The sequence below is a fragment of the Macaca mulatta genome, chromosome 6 (assembly GCF_049350105.2).
Source record: "Macaca mulatta isolate MMU2019108-1 chromosome 6, T2T-MMU8v2.0, whole genome shotgun sequence".
Lineage (NCBI taxonomy): Eukaryota > Metazoa > Chordata > Mammalia > Primates > Cercopithecidae > Macaca > Macaca mulatta.
In genome coordinates this window covers 155,352,002-155,372,028 of record NC_133411.1, presented here as the reverse complement: position 1 = coordinate 155,372,028, position 20,027 = coordinate 155,352,002, and the positions used below count along the sequence as shown (strand labels likewise).

Below are 20,027 nucleotides of genomic sequence, written 5' to 3'. Positions count from 1 at the left end.
ATCTATGTCAGAACCTAGTAGCATCCTATATGGCAATGGTCTAGTTTTTGTGAAAAATGGTTTTCAATTAAAATTTGTCATAACAAACAAAAACATTTCAGACCCCTTAAGTGACCTTTATCAAAGGAAAATTCTAAGTTAAAATTTATGGTTACAATTATATAAAATATATCTTTTATAATGATATAGCATGTGCATAAATCTACAAATAACTAGAAAAGGAAAACTGAAATATAATTTTATATTACGAGGCATTTCCAGTGAAGTTACTAGTGTTTTCTAAATCAAAGCACAAACTGCAAACATGAAATTACAAAGTGCAAATGTGTAATGTGTAACCTAGCACCTTTCTGGTTGTTCACTTTATACTCTTATGCAAATAATAAAACCAAGTATTCAAAAAACGTGTTTATTTTTAAACACCAAATGTTAACTACTACTTCTTCTCAGTTCTTACATTCTGATTGTTGAGAGAAGAATTCTATTTAAAAGGCATGTGAGGCCAAGGCAGGTGGATTACTTGAGGTCAGGTGTTCGAGACTAGCCTGGCCAACATGGTGAAACTCTGTCTCTACTAAAGATACAAAAATTAGCCGGCCATGGTGGTGCACGCTTGTAATCCCAGCTACTTGGGAGGCTAAGGTGGGAGGATCACTTGAACCCCAAGAGGCAGAGGTTGCAGTAAGATGAGATGGCGCCACTGCACTCCAGTCTGGGCAACAGAGCAAGATTCCATCTCTAAATAAATAAATACATAAAATAAATAAATAAATAAATGGCATGAGAACTTTTAACTACAGATTTTATTGAAAACAGAACACTAGAAGAATATTTTCTCTTTTCAAATGTACTTCTATTAAGGAGATAGCACCATCAGCTCATAGAATGCTTCAAAAATTGGGAAAGAACTACAGTTCTCAATATGTTACTTATAATTTCACTATAACACTCAGTACCAGGAGGAATATGTCATAAAAGTTTTAAAGACTTCAGAGATATTTAGATTAGGCATTGTTCCAGGCACCACAAATAAAGCAACGAAGACAAAGTTTTTATCCTCATACAATTTATATTTTGCAGGAGGAAGAGACAGATAATAAAAACACAATTTTATATAATTAGAGCCATGAGCACTATAAAGAAATTAGAAAAGGCAAAGAGATAATACTTAGATTGATTAGAAGGCACCTGGACAAGTACCTTAATGAAATGAAGCTGGCTATGCTAACACCTAGAGGAAAAACATTTCAGGCAGAAGGAATAGCAAAATACCAGAATGACTGGCTTGTTCAAGTAATATCAGGGCCAGTGTGGCTATAATCAACAAACACTAAAAAAGACCTTCAAGAGGTATACAGGGATAAGTATATGTAGAATATTAGAGACCATGAAAATAACTTCAATTTTATCCTCAATGAAATGGAAAGCACTAGACAGTTTTAAGCAAGGGAGCAGTGACTTAATTTAATATCACTTAAACTTTAAAATTAGTCTGGCTGCCGTGTGGAAAAAGAACTTGACTAAAGAGGAACAACAACAGATGGAATGAAGGAGATCAACAACAGGCTACACAGATAAGGGTTGCTTATGGTGGCTTGGATTAGGGTGTTAATGGGGGAAATGATTATTAATAAAAGGTGAGATTTTGAAAATTTTTTGAAGGTAGATTATAGATTTGCTGATAAGACTGTAAAGGAGCAGTGGGAAAAGTAAGGAATCAAGGCTAATTTATAAATTTTGATAGGGCCATAAACTGAAATGAGAATAAAAAATGCACACAGAGTTTTTTTGTTTTTTAAAAAAGACACAAAGCTTAAAATGCAGATGCAAATACATTAAGGAAGTTATGTCTTTCTATTCCAAGTACTAAAATACTTATCTGGCACACTGTAAATTTTCTCCCTTCAATCAAGTCCATGATTAGACCTACATGCATAATGGCACACACCGTGTGAAGAATTATTCTAATTGTTATAGTAAAAATATCAAAGATGGGCACTACTGTTACCAAATGAAATCTTACAGCTTAACAGCACTATAGCAAATGGTTCCATATACTCACCATTTTATGGAGATCAGTGTCAGGATAGTTCAGGTAATTCAGAAATTAAGTAAGTTGGAAGTGTGCAATGCTTTAGAAGAGGCAACCATGAAATGGTATGTCACTGAATCATTATGGGAATAAAAAGCAGCACTAATTCAACAGGGACCCTGTTTTTCTGAGTTTATGATGAAAACAGATATTTTAACAGATGCTACTTAGATGTGAACTTTGTATGTGTAGTTGTGTATGAGACATAAACTTATGTTCCAGTACAATCTACAGGACACACACACACACATATATATGTAAATACTAACACATAATGATCAAGAAGGCTGTTCGGTATTCAATAAACCAATGTTCAATGGTAGTCATATCTACTGGATGGGATTACAGTGGCCTTTTTTTCTCCTTTATACTCATCTGTATTTTGCTATTTTTCTACTCTAAATTTGCATCATTGGCCCAAAAAAGCAAATTAGTAAAAGCATTTGAAATCAATTTTAAAACCATACTACACATAACCTAGGTGTTTGAGGCATAAGGACAAAAATATCCAAGAATTTTGAGGTAGAAATGTCCACACATAGACACACAGTATGTTCTAAGATGCAAGACTATGTTTTTGAATGCTGTATCAGAAAAAAAAGGGATGGTACTTTATTCTTCATAATTTAAAAACTATGTTGGCAAGAGATATACATTCTTAGTTAATGCCATTTTCCTTTTACCTGTTTTCTCTCTTTAGGATTGAGAAGTAAGTACCGGGGATCAAAAACTATCTTGTGCAACTCCTTCTCCCATGTTGAAAAAGCAGACACCTTTAAAATAAAAATGTATTGCCTCATAATTAAGTTTGCTCTATAAATATAAAGGTCATAATTTTGCTTGAAATCTACAGGATATCTGTTTATAAAGGAGACATAAAACCATACTGAAGTTTCCATCACTAATAAATGACAAGCAGTGGGAGGCTAGCAACAGCAAATTTCTACACTAATTGGCTCTGAACATTCCTATATTATATAGAAGTAACACACACTTAATTGCTCATTAAAATAACCACTACTGTGTGACATTTTAAAAATCAGTACATCAGAAAAAGCCTTGAAGATTTGTATTTTGATTTCTCATGCTTGCTCCAATCTTGTGAACAATGTTCTGATTTAAAATTGAACAATTTTACTTATTCAAATCAATCTGTGAATATAATCAAATAGTTGAAATCCCTTCTCAATTAAATTGCAGATAATAATATCACAAAGTATCAGTTCTCCTTTAACAAAAGCCATTCTGAAGATATTAAAGGAAGAATAATCATGTATACCTTACCTATCCCAAGCAGTCCGCCATTCTGTAATGTTAATACTCGTCTTATATTACTCACCACAATTTAATGACCCAATAAATGTTAAGTGTTATTTGTACTTAAAAGGACAGTAAAATGGCATTTAGTTAAATATGATAAGATTAGCCAAGAAAAAGGCTGTTGCAAAAAATGTACAGTAATTTTAAAAATCCCCTTATCCCCCCCCATAACATGAGCACTAACCTTAGATTTGACCTTTTAGCAAGACATATTTATATTACTTATACAAAACAGAAATATCTCCCCCAAAGATTGTTTTCTGACCCCTCTCTCTAGCAGCATGTCCTTGAACTGCTTCATTCGAGCCTCCAGAGGGACAATGGCCCTTTCTCGGGCAGCTTTAATTTCAGCTTCCATGGCAGCTTCTTTCTCTGAGTCAATGTCTTTATTATCATCTCTCCTATAAAAAATAAAATATAAGACATCAACTGACAAAATATTAATTCTCAGATCTTATTAGAAATCTTAAAATCAAAGGAATTTTCAAGACTCACTACTGAGCAGCATATTTTTGGCAAAAACAAATTATATTGAGGATTTCAAATGAACTCTAAGGAATAAACAACTTTCATAATAACAAAATTAAAATGGGCTTCTAATGATTTACAATGGCTACATTATTAGGAAAAAAAATACACCTTTAATGTGCTGTCTCTCCCTGACACTGGTTAATAACATAAAAAGGGAACAATCTTACTTAAAAAAAAAAAAAAAGTTTAACACTGCAGCAAACCTCTATGTGTCAGAATCAAACAGCACAGAATATAATTTTTTTAGTTCTTGAAATATAGAAAAAACAGTATTTTCCAAAATGTTTTACATTATAAATACATATTTTGTAAAATCTAATAAAAATTGGTATTAACTGGTATTATGTTTTAGTAATCTCAAACATTTATTTTAAAAATAAAACTAAAATATCTGCAATCTTGGCCAAGTGAATATGTAAGATATATACCTTACCTACCTGACTTTTTATTACTCACTTTCTGGGTGATAAGTTGAGATTTAAGTTGAAGGACAGGTCCCAGAGAGCAACATGGGCCCAGGAGTAGTTAGGTGGAATTAGAACTGTTCATCAATGACTAAACTACTTCTTGTTCCTCCAAAAATGCACCTCAGGGGTAAGGGCAACCCTGTTTCTGTGTGGTACTCAAGTGAAATTGTAAACATGGAATCATGGCACCTCTCAAACATATGCACTACGAAAAAGGCCCATTCATGTAAATAATCCAAAAAAGTATGTAATTCAATAATATCTGGGTGTATATTTCAGCAGATCTTCCTTCTTAAATATGATCTGCTAAGCATATTTTTAAAATTGGCTCTTACTCCCTATGCAAACTTAATGGAATCAGGACAACAGAACATGTGGAAATTCAAACGCATGCTATACAGGGAACTGTAGGTAGCCCCAGAAATTTAAATGGAACTAAGGCTAACCCACAAATGCAAGTGAGAGGTACTTAGCAACTTAGGGAATGAATCAAAAGAAATAGAAGACATAGTCCGTGACCTGCAGGAACTTAGCGAGATAGTCTGTGACCTAAGATATGCACAAAACAAACAGGTAAAAGCAATTTGCCAAACAATATACCCTCTTATAATAATAATTTTAAAACTATTTAAATAGTTAAGAGTTAAGACATCCAAGAAATATAATAACTAATGAAAACAAATAACCTTTATAGAACTATACTAAATGAAAATGTCACAATACAAACTATCACTATCTATCTCAATAAAGGAAATAAAAGAAAAACTAAGCCAGGAAAAATAGGCTTTTAGCTTTGTACCTAAATAGAGAAGCTCGGGCAATCCACATAAAGGACTTCTTTGACATTCTCCTGATAAAAGCAGTTAAAAACCTTACAGAGTTGTCTATAAGAACAAACAATTAAAAACAACCTAAAAGTTTAACATCGTAGGAACATCCAAAATAATGGTACATAAACAGAATGAATACAGTCATTTATAATAATTAACAAAACAAATGTCTTATTCTAGGTATTTTTTGTTTTAAAAAAGCACAAAATCAGTTAATTACAACTAATAAAAATTACATTTGGTCAAGAACTAAAAAGTCAATTGCAAAAATCAGAATAGCTACGTTACGCTGATAAATTATGAGTGATTCTTTCATATCTTTTATGTTGTTTCCAATAAAGAAATTTTTTTAAAAAGAACTACCCTTTATAGGGGTTGTCTTACTGATTTATTTGCCATAATTTGGCTGCATTCAATCTGTCCTTTTCAGATAAGGACTACGATTAACCAGTTCCTGTTAATGTCTTCAAACTTTCCTTTTTGCTGCTAAATAATGGTCCCATTCCCCATACATGCATACCCTCTACCCCATCCTTCCCCCCACCATAACATTTACATTTTACCCAACTCTAGAGCACTGGCCAAGCCAATGCCACTACTTCTTAGCAGTCTCTTTCTCGCAGAGCACTTCCTAAGCTTATGGGTTCACTCCTCACCAAGTAGTAATGACCAGACTCAAGGACTAGGTAAAGTTACAAGATAACCATATACAGAGGGAGAATTCTGTGTCTGTTTTTATGAGATCTCTGGAATGGTATCTACTGGGGTCTAAATAAGGGAGGAAACGAACTTTTTATAAAATTGAGAACTAATAAATTTCCAAAAAGAATTAATTCCAAAACTATCATTTGACTTCATAATACATATATGAATACCCAAATCTTTTACAAATCTAGCAAAAAAAGGGACACATTTTCTTTCTACAATGAAAAACAAAGCTATTTACTATCAGGCCTGAGAGAGCAATCATGCCTCCTAACAACATTCACATTACCTGTCCCTTCCAATCACAAATTATTACCAAATCAACTTTTAAAAGATATAATCTACCTCAATCAAATTGTATGTATTACTTACTTCCGTTTTTTTGCTTTAACAGGCTCATCTTCATTAATTTCTTCCATTAATTCTTGTTCCTCTTTAACTATAAGACAAAATTTAATTAAAATATTTAGGCATGAATCCTTCTGCTAATCACTACCAGAACACTTGCTTTAATAGTATTAAAAAGAAGCTGCAATTTATAGTCAGTTCACTCACTTGCACTCATAGAGAATTGCCACTTTTGGATCGACAGCATTGTCGGAGTTGGGTGCCCTGGCAGAAACATTTCAAATATTGTTACAAAGTCATATGCATATATTCCACAAACATTTCTTTTTAAAAATTACTATTTATATAACACCTCTTAATCACCTCTTAATATTCATCCCTTTATAAACCATTAAAGCATAATTCTATACTTCCCCTATCCTCCCTTTACATTAAATTCAATTCATTTTGAAATGCTTCTTGCCTAAACCTTAAATTTACAAATATATAAAATAAAGCTTTCTTGATTCAGTATTTATAGTACCTTTTAACGATGCATGTTAATGTATTTATCAAATGAATGAATCAAATATTTAAAAACAAATTCATGAAAAACAAAAGCAAATCATATATTGTTCCAACATCATTCAATACCATAAAGTATTATTATCATACCTATAAAACAAGTATTGCTGAAGTACCTTCAGCACCAGACAGGCAAAGTTGCACTGATTCAGAAATCACTTATAATTCAGCATACATACAATGCATGAAAATGTCTCAATGACTATAAATGATACACATTAGGATTTATTTCATTAGAAGTAGTAATAATTCATTTATCTTGCTTCTATACCACTTGGGGGCCACAGTTCTATAAAAACACAATCATATCAATACAATGGCAAATTACCAATAAGAAATATACAACAAAAATTACGTACAAATAATTGTACTCGATATATTGGAATGCCCTCTGAATATGAGGTAGATTAAAAGATAATATCTTAGTAAGGTTTAGGTGTCTAGTCTCAGGAATATAAGGGGCTTACCATCTAATTCAAAAGACTGAGATTTTTTATTTTTTAAAAATTTGTACTGTATTATTTCAAGAAATATATTACTAGTCACAAAAGGTGCTAAAAGGCCCACTGAGGAGCATTTTAGTAGTACTGATAAGCACTAAGCAAGTAGCAACACTACCAACCATATCTTGGACTAACTGAAAATCTTGAGTAGGACAATAAATCAAAGACACACATATTTTACAAAGCACAGTCTTATCCAAATTCTCTCCATATTTTTAATCTCTATTATTTCACTCAAACTAGGATAGCAGTCTCTTTTTTCTAACACTGCTTATATTCTTTGAAAAATAAAGGGTTGCTAAGTGACCTCCACATTTTCTATCAAAATATAAAAGAACGTTAAAATCAGTGGATAAGTTCCTAATTTAAAACTTACTTAGTTTCTTCAATTCTTCCATTCCTTTTTTATGAGGGGGCTCCTGAATAATTTTGTCAACATCTGCTCTGCCAATCAGATCATCAGGCCGGTCCCACATAGAAAGACGAGTGGTGGGATTATAAAAGAAGACCCGCTCATCACCGGTCCAAACAACACACCTAAGAATTGATTCAAAATATCATTCTCTTATGTTACGGAACATATTTTATAGCTAGGACTTCTACTTTCAGCCTGTTACAAGTGGGGAGATGAGGGTACTGAAGAACGACATGTTCTTATTACCAATAGTTATTTACAGAGAACCAAATGTGGTTTTTACAAGATAACTGAATGACTCAAGTAAAAATAACTGATCAACATATTAATTGAGAAAACCAAGAAATGCAAAGCAATTTGTGATCAGGGATTAGAATGCTTAGGAATTTGGTTTTGCACACTCAATTTGAGAGTACTAAATTTTAAACTATCAAAAAGAAGGAGTTTAATGGCAACAATAATGCTATTAAGCAGTTCTAAAGCTAAAGAACAGATATAGCATCCTACCTACTATAGTTCCTAATATTTCTTAACAAACCAAAACTACAAACTCAAATGCAACATTCTATGAAGACTTTAAGATCTAATTATATCTAAAATAAAAAGTAAAGGGAAGGCCCAGCACGGTGGCTCAGGCCTATAATTCTAACACTTTGGGAGACCAAAGCAGGAGGATCACTTGAGCTCAGGAGTTTGAGACCAGCCTGGGCAACATGGTGAAACCACATCTCTACAAAAAATATTAATTAAAAAAATTAGCTGGATGTGGTTGCACGAGCTTGGATGTGGTTGCACCAGCTACTTAGGGCTGAGGAGGGAGGATCACCTGAGCCCGGGAGGTCAAGGCTGCAGTAAGCTGTGATCACACCACTGTACTCCAGCCTGAGCAACAAAGTGAGACCCAGTTTCACCAAAAAAAAAAAAAAAAAAAAAGGTAGTAAAGTATCAATTGCACTAGGGCATCGTACACTACCTACTACAACCCACTGGTCCTGTTAATTACAATTAGAAAACTCAAAGAAAAAAAAGGAAAAAAAACAAAACACAACTACATTCAGACTCTGTACAGTCTTGATGGACAAACATAAAGCAATAGGGAGGACAGTCAAAATTTAGAGAAACAACTGCAAGGGAGTAAATCTCCCATTTCACCCACCTCGTAGCTCTGCCCTGAGCATAATCCCTGGTTGCAGAGTGGCATGGTTGCAATAGCATGGCAGCTAAAACTCCAATAGAAACTAAGTCTATATGACCTGATTATCAAGTTATTCAACAGTTGTCAAGTCCAAGGTAACTTACAAGTTGAAATGATCAGACTAAGCCTCCTATGTTGATAGTCAAAAACTCTAAAGCAACAATAACCAGACCTCCCTGAGATAAAGAAAAACACACTTAAAATAAATGAAAAGAGTTCAGTAATGAAACATAAACTACAAAAAAACAACCAAAAGGAAAATTTAGAAATTAAAAATAACTGAAATTAAATTTCACTGGATTGGCTCAAGAGCAGAATGGAGACATCAGGAAACAATCAGTGAATTAGAAGATGGATCAGTTGGGCAAGGCAGCTCACACCCATACTCCTTGCACCTGCACTTTGAGATGCTGAAGTGGGAGGATCACTTGAGGCCAGCAGTTTGAAACCTGCCTGAGCAACAAAGTGAGACCCTCCATCTCTACAAAAAATAAAAAATTTTAAATTATCCAGGTGTGATGGTGTGCACCTATAGTCCCACCTATTCAGGAGGCAGAAGGCTGAGGCAGTGAGCTATGATCATGCCACTGTACTCCAGCCTGGGTGACAGAGCAAGACCCTGTCACTTAAAAAATAAAAATAAAAAATCAATAATTAACTATCTCATCTGAAGAACAGAGGAAGTGGGAACAGACCCCAAGTCTGAAAATTAGTGAGGACCATGAAGCTCCAAATTGAGGGGGTTTGGAGTTGGTTACCAGCTTTTCACGTACAATACTCAAACAGAGAAACCACAACCCAGGAATATATTCTTGGAATACAGACTGTTTTCATAACTTTGAAACCAGGTAATATTTTCCATAATTATTTTTTTTAATGAGCCTGTGTAACAGTCAGTGGAATAATTATATAGAAATTATACAGAAAACAATTATTCCAAGTGCCTTTAAAACACAGTAATTTGATTATGCATTCCTACAGTGATATGCCCTAAACATAACAACAACAAAAACTATCTTCAGTAATCATATTGTTAGTGATAGTTTTGGTATTGTTACTCAGTGACATGTGTGAGAAAAGCAAACGATTAGGTCACTATCATTGAGAAACAGTATTTTCAGCAAGAAATGAGATACCGAAGATAGATGATGAGGTTCAATAAAAATCTTGAGGTAGATCTAAATGGGAAGTAATGCTATGAACTCATGCTGTATCTTTGAATGTGGGTACCTTCCAGCGGTGTCTACCAAAGAAGTCTAAAAATAATGACTAATACAGTTGCAAACTATCCAATTCCCACAAAAATGGCAAGGGCCCCCTAGAGAAACGGCTGAATCTAGGTCTGAGATAGGAAATATACAAGATAAGCCTAGAATGTCTTGTCATAGAGGAAAGCAGGGAAGCTATAGAGGATTGTAACAAAAAAAACCTAAAGAGTCAGCTGCAAGAGCCTTCTCCTGACCAAAGAGGAGACAATTTTAAACATCAATAAGGATAAAAACTGTAATAGATTAAAAACATAGAAAATATATTTAAATCTATGAATTAATAACACTCAAACCAACTCATTATTCTGAAAACTGCTAAGCCCTTCCCTTCCTATACAATTTGTACCTCTAAGTGACCAACAGCGATAAGGGGAAGTATCTCTCTATAAGCATCCCAGTTAATAAATGAAAAGGGAATAAAAGAAATACATTACCATTACTTTCAACCCTTCATGCGGTTATGCCTAGTGTTCCATTATTGGAATGCTAAGCTTGTGGGATTTATATCCTATTGCTTTTTCATACAAAAAATTTGCACAACCTTCAGCATAAATGGGTTACTGATTTAACTGATCTTGGCCAGAGTTTTCAATCTCACACTGCTGACATATTGGGCTAGAGAAGCAATTCTTGTTGGGAGCAGTCCTGTGCATACAGCATATTTAGAGCATCCCTGGCATCTATCTGCTAGATGTTATTAACACCCTCCAAGGCTTGACAACCAAAAATGTCTCCAGGCATTGCCAAATATCCACTAGGGGCAAAATTACTCCTAGTTGAAAACCTCTGATCTATGCAATAATCATCATCACTTATGAACTAGGCTTGCCAAAAAGATTAAATTCGAATCTGATCACACTTCTAGACCTGCTTGCCTGTCTGTAGGAAATTCAGGAATGGAGGACCCTGTATTAAACAGTACCATGGAGGACCCTATTAGACAGTACCATGGGGACAAATCTAGATTTGGGAACACTATAGGAAAAACATTTATTTCTTCAATAACAAAAACAAGGAAAAGAAGTTAGAAGGGAACCTATACATTACAAGACTTCTGAAACAAGCCAAATCATTGCAAAGTGTGGATTGCATATAGATTAAATAAGTTGGAGCAGGAACAGGAAAGGAAGCACTGATGTGGCAAAAGAAAGAAAAGGGAAAAACAAGATAAGAGGAAAATAAGAAGTAGACAGGCATACCTTAGATATTGTGGGTTCGGCTCCAGACCACCAAAATACAGCAAATATTGCAATAAAGTAAATCTCAAAATTTTTGTATTCCACCATATACAAAAGTTATATTTACATCATGCTGTAGTCTACTTAGTGTGCAATAACATTATGTCCAAAAGAACCAATGTACATACCATAATTTAAAAATACTTTATTGCTTAAAAAATGCTAACAATCATCTAAGCTTTCAGCGCATCATAATGTTTTTGCTGGTGGAGGGTCTTGCCTCAATCTCTTGATGGCTAATGACTCATGAGGCTGGTGGTTGCTGGTAACTGGGGTAGCTGTGGCAATTTCTTAAAATAAGACAAATATGAAGTTTTCTACATCAATTGACTCCCCCTTTCACAAAAGATTTCTCTGTAGCATGCAATGCTGTTTGACAGCATTTTACCCACAGTAGAGCTTTCTTAAAGTTTGGCATTAATCAGAACGGAAGCCCCCTGTTGCTGCTTTATCCACCAAGTTTATGTAATATTCTAAATCCCTTATTATTTCGACAATGTTCATGGCATCTTCACCAGTAGATTCTATCTCAAGAATCCACTTTCTTTGCTCATACATAAGAAGCAACTCCTGACCCATTACAGTTCTCTCATAAAATTGCAGCAATTCTGGCTCATCTTCAGGCTCATTTCTAATACTAGTTCTCTTGCTATTTCTACCACATCTGCAGTGACTTCCTTCACTGAAGTCTTCACTTCCTCAAAATCATCCATGAGAGTTGGAATCAACTTCCTTCAAACTCCTGTCAATGTTAATATCTGGACCTCGTCCCATGAATCACCAGTGTTATTAATGGCATCTACAATGGTAAATTGTTTCCAGAAGGTGTTCTATTGACTTTGCGAGATCCACCACAGGAATCACAATCTGTGGCAGCTATAGCCTGATGAAATGTATTTCTTCAGTAATAAGACTTGAAAGTCAAAATGACTCCTTGATCCATGGGCTGCAGATTGGATGTTGTCAGCAGGCATGAAAACACCATTCATCTCCTTGTACATTTCCATCACAGCTCTTGGATGAAGAGGTGCTTTGTCAATGAACAGTAATATTTTGAGAAAAAAAAACAAAAAAAACAAACTTCTTTCTGAGCATTAAGTCTCAACAGTGGGCTTAACTCAGTAAACCACACTATAAACAGATATGCTGTTATCCAGGCTTTGCTGTTCCATTTATAAAGCACAAGCAGAATAGATTTAGCATCATTCTCAAGGGCCCTAGGATTTTCAAAATGGTAAACGAGCAGTGGCTTCGACTTAAAGTCACCAGAGAGATGGTGAGAGTCAGTCCATCCTTTGAAGCCAGGGGGTGACTTCTCTCTAGCTATCAAAGTCCTAGGATGGCATGTTCTCCCAATAGAAGGCTGTTTCTCATCTACACTGAAAACCTGTTGTTTAGTGCAACTGCCGTCATCAATAACCTTAACTTGATCTTCTGGATAACTTGCTACAGCTTCTACACCAGCACGTGCTGCTTCCTCTTGCACTTTCATGTTATGGAGATGGTTTCTTACTTAAATCACATGAACCAACCTCTGCTAGCTTCCAACTCTTCTGCAGCTTTCTCACTCTCAGCCTTCACAGAACTGATGACAGGTAGGGCATCTCTTGTGGATTAGGCTTTGGCTTAATGAAATGTTGTAGCTGGTTTGATAATCTATCCAGACCACTCAAACTTTCTCCATTATCAGGAATAAGGCTTTCTTATCATTCTTATGTTCACTGGAACAGCATTTTTCATTTCCTTCTTTTGCATTCACAACTTGGCTATTTAGCCCAAGAGGCCTAGCTTTCAGGCTATCTTGGCTTTTGACATGCCTTCCTCACTAAGCTTAATCATGTTTAGTTTTTGATTTAAAGTGAGAGGTATGTGGCTGGGCGTGGTGGCTCATGCCTGTAATCCCAGCACTTTGGGAGGCCGAGGCGGGCGGATCACGAGGTCAGGAGATCTAGACCATCCTGTCTAACACGGTGAAATCCCATCTCTACTAAAAATACAAAAAATTAGCCAGGCGTGGTGGCACATAACTAAAATTCCAGTTACTTGGGAAGCTGAGACAGGAGAATTGCTTGAACCCAGGAGGCAGAAGTTGCAGTGAGCCAAGATCGCACCACTGCACTCCAGCCTGGGCAACAGAGCAACACTCTGTCTTTAAAAAAAAAAAAAAAAAAAAAAAGACACACACACACACACACAAAGTGAGAGGTATGTTGACTCTTCCTTTCACTTGAACACTTTGAGGGCATTATAGGGCTACTAATTGGCCTTATTTCAATATTGTTGTGTCTTGGGGAAAATGGACACCTGAGGAGAGGAAGAGAGATGGGGAACTGATCGCTGGAACAGTTAGATCACACACATTTATCAACTAGGTTCACCATCTTACATGGGTGTGGTTTGTGGCACCCCAAAACAATTACAACAGTAACATAAAAGATCACTGATCACAGATCACTGTAACAGATATAATAATAATGAAAAAGTTTGAAATATCCCAAGAATTACCAAAATGTAACACTGAGACACAAAATAAGCATGTGCTGTTGAAAAAATGATGGGGTTGCCGCAAAACTTTAGATTTTTAAAAACACAGTATCTATGAAGCACAAGATACTGGAGTACTATAAAATGAGGGATGCCATACTTAGATTGAAAGACATAATTTTACACAGTTCTATAAATGTAATTACATAGTGAGTAAACATGCAAAAACAAATTTAAAATATTTTAAACAAAAAGTAGATTCAGGATCTCACAGTGGTCATGTCTATAATTATGAAGAATACACATTAATGGAGAGTACTAGGAAGACACTTGTAGTAATTGCACTTCAGTTTTGAATAACTCAAATACAACAAACAAAGGCCGAAATATTCAGTAGATAAAAACATATTTGACATACACTTTTTAAAGTACTTTTCCTTTCTACAAAAGAAACCATGTAACAATCAAGTATGATTTTTAAAAATTACTACTTGAGCCAAATACATACCACGGAGTACCAGGAATAGGAGCAGTAGCAACTGGCTTTGCCTTCTGGGCAGCCTTTTCTTCTTCAGTCATCTCCTCTTCTTTGGGCTCCTACAAGAAATGAGATTATTCTAATTAGTATCACATTAACTATACCTGAATGTTCCACAAAAGTATGAAGGCAAACAGCTCAAAGTGCAATCAACACAAAATCTGCTGCTAGAATGAGGAAAGGAGACTCTGAGTAGGAATTTCTAAGAAAGTTCTAAATCTTCACCCCACAGAAAGAGCTGAATTTCACAATAGCAGAACCCAGCAGCAGCAGCTGGTCCTATCTTATAGACTCACTAACCATGTGCTTAGGAGCAGATATGGAGTACAGACCTCTTCATTTAAGGTTGTTTCTTATTTCTGCTAACTTTCCTACTACCAAAACCTGACTACCACGGTCCTTCACTGAATAAAAAACTCCTTTAGTGCTATACATGGATCTGGCTATGCAAGAACACAAGAGCAGAAAGGACAGATAAAATACATCTAACATTCTCCAAATAAGAAGTTACACTTATAATTTTAACAAATACCAGTCAGTTTATAAGTCAGAAGGTTAGAGATCAGGTCCAAGCTCTGGTCCAAGGCCCTGTCTTTCTATGGGTCTCAGTTCAGTACAAGAAGTAATTTAATGACACTTTCAAAGAAAAAACTGAATAAAGAACTTGCAAGAAACCTAAAATTTCAGAGATCAAATATATAACAATTATTTTTAAATCTATCAAATAGATACTCACATACAAGTAAGCTGTAGGAAACAATTAATGTGGCTCCCAGGTTAATGGGTCATGGCCCTTTACCTCCTTTATCTCCTTTATAGGCTCTTCTTTAGGATCCTCCTCCTCCGTCTCCATTGGCAGAGGCTCTTCAGAGGGTTCTTTAATTGGCTCTTTAATCTTCTCTTCTAACTTTTCTATTAAAAAATTAAGATAATGTCAAAGGTTTTGATGTAATTTTCTAAGAACTTTCAGAGAATAAGCAATTAAAATATTCCATTCCCAAGTATTAACCATAAACATAAAATGTCCTTCTTTATAATATCTTTGATTTGAATCTTATGTAATGCTCAACTTCAAATACCTTGCTACACCAATCAGGTTAACTCTCTGATTTGAAGACAACCTACTGATTTTGAAGGGACATTAAATCTTTCAGGTCATTCATATATCATTTGTAGCAATCATTTATTTTGCTAAAAGGGATAAGATACTAAGATACTTAGGAACAGAAAAAGGGGTTTGATGAGGTGGGCACACTGACATGTAGCTATAATCTCAGCTACCTGGGAAGCTGAGGCAGAAGGAATGCTTACGCCCAGGAGTTCAAGACCAGCCTGGGCAACACAGTGAGGCTCTGTCCCAAATTTTAAAAACAACAGTAATAACAGGAGCTTGTGATATAAAAAATTATGAATCTTCTACATCTAAGATTCTAAGGGCCTAAATTTTTTTCTTCAGAACACATAAAAAAACACATTCCTTCCCGATCTGTATTATCAATCTCAATAATGATTACAATAATTATGCAATATAATTAGAAAATTCCTAACAGTAAAAATATGTACATACATATGTACATATGTATAACAATTTCTCCAGATGGAAAAAATGATAACATGTAAGTAGAACTAGTTTTTAAAATAAATATTTATCAATTCAGTAAAAATAATCCAACGACTGTGTAATTAGCAAATCCCTCAAATATGTTAAAAAGAAATTAACTCAGAACTTTAAATACCATTCTACTTATTACAGTTTATACTATTTCCCAAGTCATTACAACCACTATATACCTTTTTCCTTTAGTTCTTGGGGTTTTTCCCAGGTAGATTCTAATGTTCTATTATTATAATAATATGTCTTCCCATCTGCTGTTTTATATTCAGTCCATTCAGAAACTGCTGTTGCTCCAGCTAAGGTTGCAGGTGAAGCTGCAATAGCAACCTGGGGATGTATCATGGGTACGATAGGAGGGGCCATTCCTGGCAATACACCTAAAAAAAGAATAATAAAAAATTAGATCCAAGCATCAAACTGCAATACAAAATAAACCTCTAAAATATGAGCTAAATCTTTCTATTAAATATTAATAAATGAATGGACCAGTTGGAACAAAACAAAAATCATATAAAAAGGTGACATAAATACCACTTAATTCTATTTCCCTGGATTTTTAGTTCTAATGCCTAAATTCAATTAGACACAGAAATTCAACCCTTAAAAACAGTCAGAAATTTGGGTCTCACTTATGAAAAAATCTTAACATAATAAATATTTAAAAACATGGTATATTCTCTACTTATGAATAGAAATATATTTTTATAAAGATAACATCAAATTCTAATGAAGACAACAAACATATTTACTACAGATATTTCCTGAGGCAAAATTATTTTTAATTTTAAGGTAACTAAAAGGGTATGAATATTCTCAGTTTTATAGCAAATGACTGAGTTTATCAACTCTGAATGATTAACTCAAATATCCTTATACCCTTTGTTTACTCTTTTCCTAAGAGAAAGCAAAGCTCGTCTACTTTTTAGAAGACAAACCAAGATTTACATTTTTTACAAGACAGCTAAATAAGTTGGTAATATATAAGTAAAATACTATTAAAATAAGGATATGTGAATCAAAACTGGAAAAAAAAAAAGTCCTCAAATCCTATACTAAAATTTAAGTTTCAGGTAGTTATCTTACTTCAATAACTTTAAAATGTATACTATACACATGTATTCACACACATATACTCACTAGCATGCAAGCATAATCACATCACTTTACACATGGAAATGATTTTTTTATATTTAACTTAAAAACACACATCAAAAATAAAATTAAATGTTATGAATATGAGAATGAAGTTGTTTACACTTATTACATAAATTAAGATACAAAGTGATCTGACCTTATTTGTTTTTGTGAACCAAAGAAGCTAATACTACAGGCAATTGGGAAAATTAAGTGTTGGCCAAATATGACAACTGCATTTATACTGCTCATTAAAAAGAAAAATATAAAAAAATCCACTTACTTGGGCAAAAAATAAATAAAAGGATAAACAACAACATTCACTACCATGCCAACTTACAGACAAAACAAACTAAGATGGTTTTAAAAATTACCGGTCTTGGTGGTAGCGACTGTCTTTACATACGGGCAGCTGACTATTTGCATCATTGCTACACCTGTAAAATGGATAAGCAAGCATACGTTGGAAAGCTGCCATTGTATGTCGGCTACCACTGGGATTCAGGGAAATAATTTACCACTACAATTTAGAATGCTATTTCCAATGAAAAAGACCAAGAATGGAGTAAAATTTCTTTTTGTTTGACATTTTGTGGGAAGTGCTGCCAAATCCAATGACACTAATTCTAAATGATAGCATCAATTACCTTTTTTATCAAACCAGCTCTGAATATATTGAAGGAGTCTCAAGAGTTTAAATTCAACAAAAGAAAGCCCCTTCATTACACATACATAACAAATTCTCAGGTGGGTCATTTTCCCACAGGACATCAAACCCATGCTGCCATTGCTCAGACACCAGTAAAAGGCAGATGCAGCATGACACCGACAAGACACTTTCTCTATGCTGCTGCTAAGTTGAAACTACATGCAGGAGCTGAGGCATGGAGTACAACCATGCAGAAGTAGAAAAGGAATAAGCTAGGGTTGGTGAGGAGAGGAAGAAAGTAAGGTATGAGATGGATCCAAATATTCCACTGCAAACAATACTTTAAATAAAAGAAAGGCAAAGATGAAGAGGAAGATAGCATTTCACTAATGCCAAAATATCCATGTTTAGTGCCTGCTCTATGGAACCCCATGGGCTTGGAACACTGTGGAAGCAGGATTAAACATTAAGAAACATTCAGCCCCTTTAATACCACTAATGACTGTATGGGCTGATAGCTGCAAAAACTTCTATCATTTAAGCTGACTAAAGAAGTAGTAATTGTATTAAATAATGAAAATTATGTACAGTTCTTAGAAGAATGAAGACTCATCATGATGCATTACAATGGTGACTTTTTAAAAAGAGAATGAAAAGCTGGAAAACTAAGACTGATTAACTGAGGAAATTAAAAACTTTTAGAGGAAAAGGCCAAAGTCTGAAGAAAAGTATAGGGTCAATAATTTTTACTTTTTTATTTTTTTCTGCTGAAAAAACTAAGCTTAGTTTGGTACCCTGTAAAAATTAAAAATAGTAACAATAAACTATTTTCCCCACTAAAGGACAGGAAAAAAATTTTTCCTACCTCTGAGACTAAAAGTAAAATTAAACTCCTGGGTTTGTATAAAATTTAACTATGTTCACACACGCAAACAAAAATAGTGTCAATTATTGAAAAGTACCTTTATTTCTTAATTACTATTTTATATAAAGAATATTTAAAGTAAACTTTCTATTAACTTTTAAACTAAAATAAAAACACTGGATGAGGAAAGCATGCTGAATAAAGTTATATGTATAATTTTATTTTCCCTAATCTTGAAAGAACGCAATGGAAAAATTCATTTGGTTAACGAAGTTACAGCATGTATTAAGTTTAATTAGTATAAATATTGCCATCTGCAGAAGCACTGAACCTACTAAACTCAGCACAGGAAATTCAATTCTTATGAACATATGAACTTTACTCTTAAAGACTGTTCTCCAAAACCGCCTTCCAATAAATAATTTTAACTATACAACTTATGCAGAAGAAAATCAAATCTATTCATACGTAGGCTTAACCACCATTATTGAAAACCAGTTGGGCTAGCAGAACTCTTCTATTTGACTATCAACATACAGACCATATAGAAAGGTCCTGGGTTTCTTCCCATGCTAAAAAGATACACTGAAGTTTCTCTCAAGGTGATTACATGCAGATTGTGAATACTCACAAAATAAAAATCTAAATTTTTAACCTTTTTTCTTAAAGGGAGCATTTGTTCAATTTTCCTACAACTCTGTCCTCAAATTATCATCTAAGAAATGAGAAAATTCCCTTCAGGATTCTGGATGATTCCAATGTCACTGACAGTTAAGTTTCTCAAAATTCCAGATAAAATTTTATAGTTTTAGAAGTAGAAATCCTATAATCCTAGACCTATTTATGTCCAAACTCCACTCCCTACTTTTGTATTTTACCTAATTCTTCCACTCCTTCCCTTCATCTTGTTTGACTATCCCTTCCTCAATCATCCTCATTGAACCCAGACAAGGCTATTTCAAAAAGAAATTAAGCCTCCAACACAAATTACATACAAATCCTTCCCGTTCACTTTATTGCTGAACTGAATTAAAAGGGAAAAACCAGGAGACACAGATCTCATTGTTTGTATAACCAAAGATTTGGGGAAGAGAAAAACAAGTCTCCTTTGTCCTTGTTTTTTACTAAACACCTTGTAGGACTGAATTAAAAGGGAAAATGAGAAAAGAGAACAAATATTAATACCAAAAAGTCTTAATAAACAAACTAATATTTGATACTAATATATCACTTTTTTTTTTGCGATGGAGTTTCACTTTTGTTGCC

At 34.3% G+C, this 20,027-nt stretch overlaps 1 protein-coding gene across 9 annotated transcripts in view; it reads right to left on the bottom strand.

The window, feature by feature from the left end:
• The window catches only part of TCERG1 (transcription elongation regulator 1), a 62,785-nt gene that overhangs the window by 25,233 nt on the left and 17,525 nt on the right, over nt 1–20,027 (bottom strand). For 3 of the 9 annotated variants that reach the window (XR_001445592.3, XM_015141130.3, XM_077937316.1), the window contains exons 6-15: nt 17,622–17,684; nt 16,290–16,490; nt 15,298–15,410; nt 14,469–14,557; nt 7,737–7,897; nt 6,501–6,557; nt 6,318–6,384; nt 5,210–5,260; nt 3,678–3,813; nt 2,776–2,865 (exon numbers count right to left, since the gene is read on the bottom strand). Coding sequence is in view for 5 of the 9 variants with exons in the window: in XM_015141130.3 (XP_014996616.3) it covers nt 2,776–2,865; nt 3,678–3,813; nt 5,210–5,260; nt 6,318–6,384; nt 6,501–6,557; nt 7,737–7,897; nt 14,469–14,557; nt 15,298–15,410; nt 16,290–16,490; nt 17,622–17,684 (1,028 nt within the window). In the remaining 4 variants the exon portion in view is untranslated. The remainder of the gene's footprint in view (nt 1–2,775; nt 2,866–3,677; nt 3,814–5,209; nt 5,261–6,317; nt 6,385–6,500; nt 6,558–7,736; nt 7,898–14,468; nt 14,558–15,297; nt 15,411–16,289; nt 16,491–17,621; nt 17,685–20,027) is intronic. The other 6 variants (XR_013394936.1, XM_001101428.4, XR_013394937.1 and 3 more) reach the window with 3 other exon arrangements.